This window comes from Penicillium cinerascens, assembly GCF_028974065.1.
Source record: "Penicillium cinerascens strain IBT 15544 chromosome Unknown scaffold_4_segment0_segment1, whole genome shotgun sequence".
NCBI classification, from domain to species: Eukaryota; Fungi; Ascomycota; class Eurotiomycetes; order Eurotiales; family Aspergillaceae; genus Penicillium; species Penicillium cinerascens.
This window is the reverse complement of record NW_026695298.1, coordinates 3896883-3909750: the sequence shown is the minus strand read 5'-3', so window position 1 is coordinate 3909750 and position 12868 is coordinate 3896883. Positions and strand designations below refer to the sequence as shown.

General features: G+C 50.8%; 6 protein-coding genes across 6 annotated transcripts; 3 read left to right on the top strand and 3 right to left on the bottom strand.

Annotated features, from left to right (window-relative positions):
* Positions 1-764: 764 nt before the first annotated feature.
* N7498_010603 (alpha/beta hydrolase) lies at positions 765-1508 on the top strand (the record flags this gene model as incomplete). Its single annotated transcript, XM_058457659.1, has 1 exon — positions 765-1508. One exon carries the CDS (start codon positions 765-767, stop codon positions 1506-1508), a length of 744 nt encoding a protein of 247 aa, XP_058304558.1.
* Positions 1509-2998: 1490 nt separating this feature from the next.
* N7498_010602 (uncharacterized protein) lies at positions 2999-3418 on the bottom strand (the record flags this gene model as incomplete). The annotated part of the gene is made up of 1 exon (XM_058457658.1): positions 2999-3418. The coding sequence occupies one exon, from the start codon at positions 3416-3418 to the stop codon at positions 2999-3001; it is 420 nt and encodes a 139-aa protein (XP_058304557.1).
* A 1913-nt stretch (positions 3419-5331) lies between these two features.
* Positions 5332-7282, top strand: N7498_010601 (uncharacterized protein; the record flags this gene model as incomplete). The annotated part of the gene is made up of 5 exons (XM_058457657.1): positions 5332-5428; positions 5485-5565; positions 5614-6149; positions 6226-6776; positions 6829-7282. The coding sequence occupies 5 exons, from the start codon at positions 5332-5334 to the stop codon at positions 7280-7282; spliced, it is 1719 nt and encodes a 572-aa protein (XP_058304556.1).
* Positions 7283-7823: 541 nt separating this feature from the next.
* N7498_010600 (uncharacterized protein) lies at positions 7824-9773 on the bottom strand (the record flags this gene model as incomplete). The annotated part of the gene is made up of 1 exon (XM_058457656.1): positions 7824-9773. The coding sequence occupies one exon, from the start codon at positions 9771-9773 to the stop codon at positions 7824-7826; it is 1950 nt and encodes a 649-aa protein (XP_058304555.1).
* A 376-nt stretch (positions 9774-10149) lies between these two features.
* Positions 10150-11024, top strand: N7498_010599 (SNARE domain protein; the record flags this gene model as incomplete). Its single annotated transcript, XM_058457655.1, has 3 exons — positions 10150-10184; positions 10243-10853; positions 10948-11024. 3 exons carry the CDS (start codon positions 10150-10152, stop codon positions 11022-11024), a joined length of 723 nt encoding a protein of 240 aa, XP_058304554.1.
* A 78-nt stretch (positions 11025-11102) lies between these two features.
* Positions 11103-12440, bottom strand: N7498_010598 (histone chaperone napB; the record flags this gene model as incomplete). Its single annotated transcript, XM_058457654.1, has 3 exons — positions 11103-11239; positions 11295-12143; positions 12323-12440. The coding sequence occupies 3 exons, from the start codon at positions 12438-12440 to the stop codon at positions 11103-11105; spliced, it is 1104 nt and encodes a 367-aa protein (XP_058304553.1).
* Positions 12441-12868: the final 428 nt, after the last annotated feature.

Genomic DNA, 12868 nt, shown 5'->3' with positions numbered 1-12868 from the left:
TATTTCGGGATATACGGAACGAAGTGACCCTCAGTGATGAGCGCTACAGTCTGACAAGCGCGGGCCAAGCTTCTCTCGTCCGAGGCTTGACCGCGCCCCACAAGGCATAAGGCTTGGCATCGCGAGCCACCTAATGTACGGAAAGTGGCGGTGGGCTTGAGCTGGAGCCGCAGTAGATGAAGCGTTTTGGACAAGAGAGCTCATCGGAAGTTGTTGTAAAGCGCTGGTTCTTCCCTGGCCGTAGCCTGGATCCTCCATGCGATCCCATTACGTGTCTCGTCCACCGGTCCCGCATACATCCACATCCATTCAAAGAAACTCAATGGTGCTTACACAGGCTCAATTTCCTGTATATTTCATGTGTCTGAGAGTCAATTGGGCTATCTTCTACATCCATGTAGCTCAATTGCACTTTATATAGTAAAGTTGACCAAGGTCGAATACTGAAACGTCGGAGACATGACATAGTACCCGAGAATAGCAGGGGCTTTTTCTATATGATTTCATTTCGGAATACAGGGTGCCACCGCCAAGAAACATGATAAAATGTTGTATCATGAAGCATTCCATGCCGCGAGCGTAGCCGTGTACGGAAGATCCCAGGCGCAGATCGGCAGGCGGCAAAAATACGGCAATGATACAATACACCCGCCCGGCAGCTCCGGTCTTGGCAAAACTTTTGTTGAACCATTTTCGTGATGGTGTGGTGATTGCAATCCCTCTCAGCCACATCACCGGGACCAATTGAGACCGCGCCGTCCACCATGCCTACCAAGAATCCCACACCGTCCGACTTCCCCTCCAATCTCACCGTCACCGTCACTCTTCCACCCTCCGCGTCCTCCCCAGCCCCCAACGTTCTATTGTTACTCCACGGCCTCGGCGATTCCGCTGCAGGCTTCACCTCGTTCGCGCGAGCCTTACAGCTTCCAGAAACTGCAATTGTAACAATACAAGGACCCGCCCCTCTCCCCTTGGACCTGGGCGGCTTCCACTGGGGTGACGATGTGGCATTCGATACCTCAAGTGGCGGGCTGGACATGGACGCAGGTCTGACGCGTAGCACGGCAACACTGGTCAATGATGTCGTGCGTAACACACTGGTCAGCAAATGCGGCTACCTCCTGCGCGAGATTATGATGTTCGGATTCGGGCAAGGTGGCATGGCTGCATTGACCGCGACTCGGGAGCTGGGCCTGGGCGACAATGGCGGATCTCTATCCGGAGTTATCTCCGTTGGCGCGCCATACCCGCTCTCTGGCCAGCGATCAGGAGCCAAGAACCGTACCCCGGTGCTACTGGTCGCTGGGCGTGACTCGCTTGTAGTCTCCGATGCGGCTGTTCGTAGGACAAAGGAGGTTTTTGAGTTTGTTGAGCTGAGCCGTTACCCGAGAAAGGGCGACGGTATGCCAACGAATCGGAATGAGATGATGCCTGTCATGCAGTTCTTTGCCCGGCGATTGCGCAGCCGGCAAGGCGTGCCTGAGGGCAGTGTTGAGATTGGTTGATGTGCCGCGGGCCCATCAAGATATGAATCTTTACGACATCATGGAATTGAAACTAGATCAAAACACCTATACTCCAATGCCTCCGAGCATATGCCCGATTCTTTCGTCAGAACAATAAATACACCACCTCGGTCTCAATGATTTCTCGTCCGTTACCTGCTGGGAAGCAGGAATTTCAATAATATCTAAGGACTCCTCGTCATGTTTTTGTTGGCCCTTTGTATCTTGTCGACTCTTTTAGCGTAAGTCATTACATATCAGCACGTGCAAAGCTAGCAAGGCTATAAACATGCAATGTATTGATTCTGATGGATTAGAACAGTAACTATCATGTAAACTTTGTAAAACACTATGTAATCAATCAAACCAAAGCGCTTAAATTATAGAATCACCTGCAAAGTATTCCCACCGCATCATAGAATACACTTCTCAAATCTGTGGTGAGCAATTCCCATTTAATCGTCGCGCATTTTCATCTACTACTTTCAGAAACCGTTCTCCACGAAATGGCAGCAGAAGGATAGCATAGTAGACCAACAGCAGTAAAGCACTCCTCATTCACTTGGAAGGTAGAGATCGGTAAGAATGCTGCTGTCTAGTTGCCTCAACATTGCTCAATCTCGTAGGCACCGCCGACGGTAGGCAATAATAGAGTAGGGATGCCTCGATTCATCGGTCCGGATTCAAAAAAGCCAGATCAGCAAGAATTTCCGAAGAGTAGGAAACTCATCCGCAACTTAATTATAGAACTCATCACACCATCTGCAACTCTCTAAGAGGACAGGGAAAAGTTCGTGAGTTACCTCACATGGATGATATTCGATCAAAAGCCTAGATCTATAATGATGTGGGTCAGCACCACTGGCTTGTGACAGAAACGATACAGACTGGAAACACCTTATCTTTCTCGCTATATTAAACACCAATCTTCACCAGTTATTGGCACAAAGACAGTTCTTGCTGCGCGGAACGAGGATCTGGGATGCTGTAATGCCAGCGTCTTGGGAGATTATCCTGCAACAAGAGGTGGTCAATTTTTGCTATGATCAACTGAATATGCGCGAGGAAGCAGATAGGGGAGAAGCTGGGTGAGAGCTATTCATGCGGCTATTGATCAGAGTCAGGATTGAGTTTGAGGATCAATATTTTCCCCAGCCTATGAGGATATGCAGCAGCAGCCAGGAACGAGGATAAACACAGAATGGGTGAAAATAGTTGGTAATAAATGCTAGCTGAGGAAGAAAGCGGCGTAATGATTCACGCTTAAAATCCTTGGCACTGACAATTTGGCCTAGAATAGCCTCCTTTCAGCAATTAGAATACCGCCTTATCATAACAGCCATGTCTTTATCTATTGGAAGTTGAGGTTTGGCAGGAGCTCTAAGAGAGGCGTTTCGCTTCTAGAGACAACCACTTGGCTGGTGATTTCAAAGACCGAAAAGACCAAATCCCAGGGAAATAAGACGACATTTGATTCATCTCCGCAGCGTCTAGATGCGCCAGAATGCGGGTCCATAGCGATATCCATCCCGGAGACGAGGCTGGTCCTCGCCGTCCACTGTACGACAGAGTCCCCGCTCAAGGACTTCTAGAGGTACGGTCTGCTCACAGGAGCGGAATCCGACCAGTGGACGGCGTACGATGAAAGAACACTCATTTTCGTCGACCTGTTTCTGTTCGAAAATGCATAAAGGGTCGATCAACATGATAACAAGCACGCCGACGGTGTAGACAGTCCATAGGAGGATACTGCTGCCGCGGTCAAGGGTCCCAGTAAGGCCAGAGCAGCCAAATGCGCCAATGAATATGAAGGCCCCCGGCCAATAAAAACTGTAGGGGCGGAAGTAATACACATTGGCTGGCTGTTGGACAGTTGACCAGCCAGGACGTGGTATCGGTTGGTCGGACATTACGGGAGGAGAGGGAGGAAAATAATAGGACTGTAGATATTTGGCGCTGAGTTACTTAGCAGTGAGGTGGTGTTGGGGTTGTTAAAAATGGAAGTTGAAGTTATTCGCTGAAAACTTGACGGGGTCCTGATAGGTACACCACCCTTTTTACCCAGGACACCACTTTAGCGCTGATGACCCTAGTTAACTAGTTAGCTAGTTAATGAATGCATGTGCTGACTGATCGGGCGACCAAGACAGCTGGAGATATATTCTGCTAACTACAGTACTATGTACTATTACAGGATATAGGTGGATGCTACAGCTTCCGAGTGGCCTATGTGCGGAGTAAAACAAGTACATGCAACTCCAGGACCGAGTCAGGAGAACCAGGCTGAGAGGGCGGTGCATCAACGCTAGTGCAATATTCCAATGGCAAAAATACCTCATTGATGATCTTCTCAGACTCATCAGGTTTCGAGCGCGTTCATATCCTTGGGGGGCTAGGCTATCTGTCATCCTCGCAATGTGCAATTCCCCTCCAAGCGGCCTTCTATGCTACCCGACAGGTTATTCCGGTACTAAGTAGGTGGTACGGGCTTTGCACCCCTGCACGACCATTTGTACTTCATACACGCTAGATTCTGGCGCACACAACTTGCTTCGTATTAGTAAATATCAGGCATTCATGGTCAATGGAATGCAGTTAGTTCCAGCCACTGGGTATTCGTGTGGGGGCTCCAGCCCTTGAATGACGATATTTCTCGTGCATCTTGCATAACCCGTTATACCTGGCCGCGACCCGCGGGTGACCCTCATGACCCTGACCCTGACCCTCCATATCTGAAGGTCAGGGTCTTGTTAGACCTTGAGTGGCGAGTCTTTAGTAAATGAACTAGGGTACAGGCACCTAGCCTAGGCGGTAGTTTCACTGCCGACGATAGAAATAACAGGGCGAGCGCGATTAAGGTTATTAGCAGGTTGACGATCGAGCTCGGACAGCAACAGCAGAGTTAGGAGAGCGGTGCTCTACCAATTGATTTGAATACTTAACTCGTGAGAGGTGGGTTGGTTGACGGTGTAAGTGCTATAGAAAGGCATTTTGCGGGCTTGAGAGTGATGAGGATGGAGGATGAAAGGAAAGGAAACAAAAAGCGCATCAATGTAGGGTTTAAATATCGCTTGTCCCTCGATGGCCTTTTGTATGCTTTGTTATACTATCTAGATGGAGTGAAAATCGACGGTGCTGCTCTACGCTGTGATTGGCCAACTTGGATTTAGCATAGTCCCCGCAGAACGGAAGGTGCCTTTCCCATCTTGCATTGACGTTGCAGTCATACTATAATAGGTCATACCGAACGGGATTAAGGTAGTGACGAGTTTAAAGTAGATTGTGGGGGAAAGGAGTCCTGATCCTCCTCCCGCTTTTTTTGGTGATCTGAATCCAGCGGTTTTAAATGTCCTACTGATAAACCTTGCCACGGGGCTGGGTTGGGGCCTGACTTCAGGGCCCATAACCGCGAACCTGGCTGGTACTCTAGGCCGAACCCCAAACCCGCGAGCTCGGGGGGGCCGCGGGTTGGTCGAGTTTATATCTTATCCCGAAGACCCTGAAATCTGACCGTTTTACAGAAGCGCTTTGGCAGGGGAGTCTCAAATTTGATTGGATAGCATTGGGTGGTGAAGCTGGGGGCCAAATCGCTCACAGTGCAGGATGTATCTGCTAGCAGGGGCCCGTGAGCTCTCGGGCCCATTATTATTGTTCCAGCTGTTCAGCCCCCGCAAGAAACGGAAAGATCTTCTTCATGCGACTAAGGCAACTAAGTAATAAAAATACTACTTAGCTGACTTGATTAGTTTTACAACTTCGGTCACTGTTTCTCTATTATCCTTCACCCTAAGGAAATCTCACAATCAGGCCAGTAGCATCGACCATGACAACGTGGATCTCCCTTGTTGTTTTAGTGCTGGCGTTGTCGCACTGCACATTTTGTTCCCAAGGCGATATTTGCTATGTGGTTGGGGCACAGAGTTCGTCGGCACCTCGCTAAGGAACAAAGGGGATATTGCTTCTAATCACCTTGCAGCTAGCCTTGTGGACGATCGGTTATATTTCATGGGCGGCAACTATAGCATCGTGACGTATGACGGCCAGCAGATTGAACCCAGTATGTTTTCTGGAGAAGCCACTTCTCTTAAATGCTAACGACGGGAAGCTGGGTCTCTCTACTCCATCGACCTAAACAGTCAATTTCCAGTCGAAAGGCCTATTCCCCAGGCAGGCTTCAACAATGGTACCATCGATTCCAAGATAACGGTAGCCTCTAGAAGTGCGCTAAGTGCAATCGGTGCCGACACTACTAATGGAGCAGTCTGGAAAATAAACGACATCCTCTATGTCTTTGGTGGTGGCTTCGATACTCCAATCAACACGTTATCGGCCTACAATGTTTCGACTGGCAATTGGAAAGACGTGACTGTGGCTGGTGGTGACTTCAACTTCGGAAAGCGCACCTCCGCTCAATTTGCCAGTGCTCCCGAGTCCAGCCTCGGCTTTATCTACGGCGGCAACACACCCTACATGAGCGGCATGCTACGTTTTGATGCGTCTAACCCCGATAAGCTCTCGTGGACCAACGAGACACTCTCCAATGGGTCCTATGGCGCCCAGGTGCCGAATCTGATTTCTGGTGCTTTAGTCTATATTCCAGCCGGAAAAGAGGGTATGCTTATTAGCTTTGGGGGTGGAAATGTAGGTTTAAAATTCTCCGTTGACTTGGAATGGCGATGAAAATGCTTTCCCCCGGCTAACGCTGTGTTATGAGCAGGTCACTGAAGGTATAAGTCCTGACTCCGGCTGGCCGTACGATGCGAACTGGAATACTATTTATGTATATGATATTGCCTCCCACACATGGTGGGTGCAAGAGGCTTCTGGAAATCCGCCTGCGAACCGGGGTGCCTTCTGCACTGCCCTCACAATCTCGCCCGACGGTGGGGCGTTCCACATCACGACCTATGGCGGATGGAGCTTGGCTGATCAGCGATCATACGAGGATGTGAATATTCTTACAATCCCGTCATTTACATGGATTGATGCTACAGAGCTATCCAACCAGTCCAATCGGGAAGAACAAGTCAACTCGACCGTCGGACGCGACGCCCTTGGAGGTGCTTGCCAGGCATACCGAGGCTCACAAATGATCGTCCTCGGAGGCGAGATACGTGCAGGGGCATACTCGCTCACCAAAGGGGCTTGTAGCAACGTGTTTGAGCCTGTTCGAGTGCTGGACCTTTCCACGTATAAATGGCAGACAGAGCTGGATACCAATTCTAGTTACGAAGTGCCAGCGATCATCTACGATAAGATTGGGGGAAAGTAAGAATTTCAAATTGTTTCGTTTTGATCCCAGACTAACTGCTGCAAATAGCGCAACCGGTGGCGCTACATTGACGGTTCCTAGTGCTGGATTCGCAGATGCCACACTGGCATCGCTTATCCAACAGCGCGTTTCTACCCCCACAAGCACCTTTCACCCTTCCCCTTCCGTTAATTCCTCAGTGCCGTACCAAAACAAGAAGTCTCACCACTCAAATACCGGTGCTATTGCTGGCGGTGTAGTCGGCGGCGTCGTAGGACTAGCATGCATCTTAGGAGTAGCATGGTTCCTTTTCAGGCGCAGGTTTGGCAGTGAAAGCAAAGCGGAGGGTCTTGTGCAAGGCGGAAGGGGCAAGTCACGAGTACAAGAAATGGACGCGAGACAGCTTCATGAGGCACCTACACATGGCGCGATGTCTGAAATGAGTGGACAAGGCGCTTTTGAGCTTCCTGGGACCATAGCAGTTACCGAGCTTGGGAGCAGCAAACCTCTAACGGAGTATTGAACTTCGGACTGACTGATGCAAGAATATTGGGCCATTGTATTGTATGCTGCCTGGTGGTACCCTCAGTTTTGTTCCTGAGGGTTTGGAATGCTTGTGTTGTCAGAGACCAGACCATTTTCTATGGTGTACCCAATACAATAGTTGCCAGATATAATGAATCGTGATAGAGAAAAGCATTGAACTGATTGACGGTTTTCAAGGACGTTCAAGGTAGTTGACATCGTGGCTCACATCACAAAACGCCTCCAAGCGCAAGTGGTGGATCCCACATCCTCCACAGGCTCTTCGTGTCGGCGAATACAGGAGGGTATTCCCCCAGGCCATTGGCTATGCCACTTTATTAGCGACATGCTGAAATGTGGATAATTGTAAGGTTTGGGAGTGAGAGGGGCGGATGAAGGCTATTTAACAGAGTTCAAATCGGGCGTATGAGTAGTTCCTCACATCCAGGGGTTGAAGGTGGAGCTCCCACGGACGCTGAACACTAGCAACTACATATGCAGTTCGGTTGAAAATCATATCACATTGCAAAGTGTAATCATCACTTCTTAAGCCCAATGATAGCCAAGTTCCGCGGACTCAGACTGTAGTCGAACACAGGCTCAACCCAGCATTCCTTGACGTTATCATGCTCGCGCAGGAATTGCCAGCGGTCAACGACGATAACAGCCTCGACAACCTGCGCGCTAAATGCCATCAAGCTCCACACGACGCTGAGGTTTTTCCTCGATTGCCGGAAATCGGTTTCGTAGCGATCGATTTCCTCGTCTGTCAACGGGGCAATCCGTTCCTGGATCTTGGCACCGTGTACCGGGTCACGACTGAGCTTCACCGTTGCGGCACGTACATAGGCATTGAAAGATGTGAAGGCAGCCTTGCGCAGGGATCCAATTATTACGGCCGCGGTGCCGCGTGATTCACTGTATAGATCTTCCACAGCGCCGGGCTTGGGTACGACTTCGCGGTCGACAAGGATGCGCTGGAATAAAGCGCGGAAGAAATGGCGGGTGAAAAAGCCTTCACTATCGTCGTAGCCCCAATTGTATGGTGCTTGTACGGCCATTGAGCGGGCAGTGATGTTGAGTTTCATTCCCTTTGCACCGGGGCTCTCGTAGTCCTCGAACAGCTTGGACATGGGGAAGCCATGGGGGTCATATGAGCAGCCCGTCTCGGTTAAACGGGGATGAAGGGAGCGGAGAATGGGGAGTTTGTATGTTGCGGGACCGAGACGTTCGGTCAGCAGGTTATAGCAGCAGCCGATCATGGCGACGGCCACAACAGACGGGTTGAGGATCAGCGAGCGTACGCCGTGGTGAACGAGGTTTCCGCATGAGTGTAAGGACACCACCATTACCCGAGGGTCTTGCTTCGTCTTCTCGTCTGCTTGTGCTGCAATGGCCGTTGCTTGCTTGTCTGCCGATGCCTCTCCATTTGTAGCTGCAGGAGAAGGGTTGACAACATGGTCGATAATAGGTTCCAAATAGCCGTCCTGAATCTCGTGCTCAATATAGCTAATAGTTCCTCGGGCATCGATCTCGGGCTGTTCCTTCTTTTTGTACGTGTTTTTCGTGAGAGAGCCGAGAAGTTCGTCAGGCTCAAGAGTGATTTCACCCAGCATTTTGAATGCGGTGACATCCTCAATCGTCTCGTCAAGTTCTTGCAGCAGAGGATCCTCAGAAGAAGTCCGAGGCACTTCCGTCTCTTTTTGCGAAGGTGTCTCCGTATTTTCGGGGACTACCACCTCGGGCGTCGCATCGCAGTCACTGCATGACTTCTTACGATTTTGCACATAAATTGTCTTTTCTTCCTTCTTAGCCAGTTTTGCTTGAACATCCATCCCCCGCGCACCATCGATGTACTGGTGCTTCCGCTCAATGGCGATGATGTGTTTGTGGTAGGGCGAGCTTGCTAACGTCCGTCCAAGGTAGTTTTGGCCAGATCCGAAATCCACAATGTGAGAGACGGGCTGACCTCGGCACTCATTCACGGTATCAGAAAGAGAGGCGACGTATTTCGAGAAATGCTCAACCTCATGAACTTTCTTCTTATTCATGCCTACCGCAATGTGTCTTGGCAGGGTGCTCTTGGTAGATTTGGGGAATGGAGAGGTGAAGTCTCGTCCTAGGCTCAGTCGGCGCACGTTGTAGATGTATTCCAGAAGGTCTTGCGGAGGTGATGCGCCTCCATTCCATGTACGGCCGGTCTCTTGAATGTCACCATTCGTCTCAGCCTTTCGCAAGGGCTCAATGTCTTCCCGAAGAAACAGACGAATAATATCATGGATATCATGCTGTTCAAAGAATGCTCTCCAGTTCTCTGGTAGCAATGTCGTATATAGATCGGGCTCACGGGTCAGGAAATCGAGGATATGTACGCCACCACAGAGGTTCATGAACAGCAAGTTCTCAGTCGCAAAGGAAAGAAGGGCATTGACGTAGGAGTCGGGATCCTGCCACTCCTCGCCGAGTGGAAGGGGGCGATCACGAGCCATGTCGAAGAATTGAATGCGTTTGTCCCGCAGAAAAAGCCATCGCGATAATCGTGGGGAAATTGTTATCTTTTTTTTTTTATCGCGGCGATCCGCTGAGTCATCTCCATATTGGGGAGTATGAGATCAGTTGAAAATTCTCCCTGCCAAATATGGGCCATTACGCTAGATTCAATATTCAGTGCCCCTTATTTAAGTCTGCAAGGTTCACGCAGCTTCCGATGACGATGTATGCCTATCTCCATGCAATATCGGCTTGTTAACGACGTCATAAGTACTCGGCCCTGCCCCTGTGAACACGTGATTGCCGGCGAGCTGGCAGCTTCTCCGTCGAGACTCAATCGTCTCTCATCTTCCACACCACTAATATACCGCAGCCATGGAGCACGCAGATCCCTTTCTCCAAGTCCAAGCGTAAGTTACTCCCAACATCCATCCGGACCCAGCAAAGAGACTAACCAGCTATCACCAGGGACGTCCTGTCAACACTACAATCCAGCCGTCCCCTCTTCTCCTCATATCTCCGCATCCGCTCCTTAACCAAGAATCCGTCAAACCCCGAGCTCAAACAAGCGCGATCAGAGCTCGAAAGCACAATATCAGAGCTCAGCGCCGACCTAGACGATCTCGTCGAGAGTGTCCGCGCCATCGAACAAGACCCGTACCGCTTCGGTCTGGAGCTGGAAGAGGTGCAACGCCGACGCAAACTAGTCGATGATGTCGGTGCTGAGGTCGAGAAGATGCGCGAGGAGCTACAAGCGGCTGTTTCCCATGCGCCGGAGCCAGACCTGCCTAACCCTACAGAGTTCGATGCTGCACTTGATGAGGAGGAGCGTGGTGGAGATGATTACTATGCTTCTATGGAACAGCAGCGGCAGTCGGAGTTGATGCATGAGCAGGACGAGCAGCTGGATGGTGTCTTTCGCACTGTTGGGAACTTGAGGCAGCAGGCTAATGATATGGGTCGCGAGTTGGAGGATCAGGCGGTTATGATTGATGAGGTTGATACGTTGGCAGACCGCGTGGGCGGTAAATTGACCAACGGCATGACACGCATTCGACATATTGTGCGCAAGAATGAGGGTAAGTGTGCTTATTGTCTACGTCCATTACGGCTGTGAACTGTGGAGTATCGATATGGGAATCACAAATTTCAGGCTAACTTTTTCTCCGTTAGATACATGGTCTTCCTTTTGCATAGCGGCGCTAATCTTTGCGCTCGTCCTATTATTAATACTCGTTATCGTCCTGTGATAGTACATCAATGAGGACGCCGGAAGACACCAGCGTCACACGGAGCATGGCATTTCATAGCGGGCATTTCAGAGGAATTTAATTGCGAGCCTTCTTGCGCGGGCGCGAGGCGTCACCGCCCTCATTCTCATCATCCTCGTCCTCCATCATCTCATCGGCGTCGATCTCGCTGACGTCGAGCTCATCGAGGTCGTCACCCATCTCATAGGATTCAACTGTGTTCCAAGTCAGCTCGAATTCTCGTTTTTGTTATGGTCGTTTGTTACGTACCGTAATATTTCATGGCATCGGTCCAGAGGTCCTCAGCGATGGCGATGGCAAGCTCCTCGCCGTCGGGGAAGATCTCGGCATCCTCGAGGTCATCGAGAAGCTCATCATCATCATCCTCGTCGTCATCCTCGTCGTCATCAACCTTCTCACCCTTGAGAATCTTGGCATAGCGCTCGTCGTCGAGCTTGGAAGCCTCCTTGGACTGCTCGGCGGAGACGTCACGGCCGCGGTAGCCGAAGAAAGCGAAGAAGCTGGTGCCGGCGGGGCTCTCGATGCCCTCATCGTCATCCTCATCATCCTCGTCGTCCTTCATGGCCTCGGCCTCGGCGATCTCAAGCTTCTTGACGAGAGCCGCGTACTCGGGGAGCTTGGAGCGCTCGCCACCCTTCTTCTTCTCGGCCTCAGCGAGGTCACAGGCAGCATCGAGCAGACCCTTGGTGAGGTCCATATCCTTCTTCCAGTTGATGCGGACGGGCTCAGAAACCAGACCCTCCCAGGTGCGGACCTTGCCGCTGGAGGTCTTGATGCTCTGCTTGCGCCAGTAGAACTCCTTGACGAGCTGAGAGTTGGTGAAGAAGGGGTTCTCATCCTCGCCGGTGTGGAAGTCAAAGATGAAGCGCAAGCTGCGGGGCTCGCCGTTGCCCTGAGCATCAACCTCGAAGCGCTCGACCTTCATGTTCTTCAGGGCGGAGCCGATAGCAGCAGCATCGGTGGGCAGGATGTACTCGTCAATCTCGGCCGGGGCGCTGGCAAACACGCGGATCCAGAAGTCGTTCTGGACCTCGGGGGAGGAGATAATCTCATTGCGCTTCTCAAAGAGGGGGTTCAGGAGAGGAACCGACTTGCGCACTGTTGTGGAATTAGCATTGATCTTTGTAAATAAAGATAGAGCAATCGCATCATGATGATGACTGTAGTGTCACATGAAAATATCGCACGGACACCCCCTCGCAGAGAAAAAGTTCCCTCATCGATTGGGTGTGTCGCCACCCTATCATCACTGGAAAATAAAGAAACGGGTAACTTACGCTGCTCAACCTCAGCGCGGATGAACTGCTCTTGCAGATGAGCGATCTTGATAGCAGTCTCCTTGGGGATAGAGGGGACCTCGACACGTTCGAGGAGCGACTGGTCTTCAGCAGACATTATGATGGGAGGAGGGGGGTATCGAGGGATTGGGTATAAAGTGGGGGTATATAAAGGTCTGAAAGCTCGAAGCTCGGAAAATGAATAAATCAAAGAATAATCAAGAAGACTTGACTGACGGGAAGGGGGGGGAGGTATTTAGAAGGAGAGATGAAAGAGGGAAAGAAGTGGAAGGTGGGAGAGGGGGAGCTAAGAAAAAAAAATTCAGCACTGGCCGATCAGCAGCTGTCGATGCGCGCGTCAGAAAACTTTGGAGAGCTAGACCTACTCGGAGATACAGTGAGATACTTCCGTTTGCGTGAGATTAGAGTGGCTACAAAAGTCACTCTGAGTACACATAGGTACCCACAGGCGGTGCACCCAGCAACGGGGCGACGGATTGGATGGCGGTGGGGTCGCGCGGCCTGAGGTGTCGCCGGAAGTTTCAC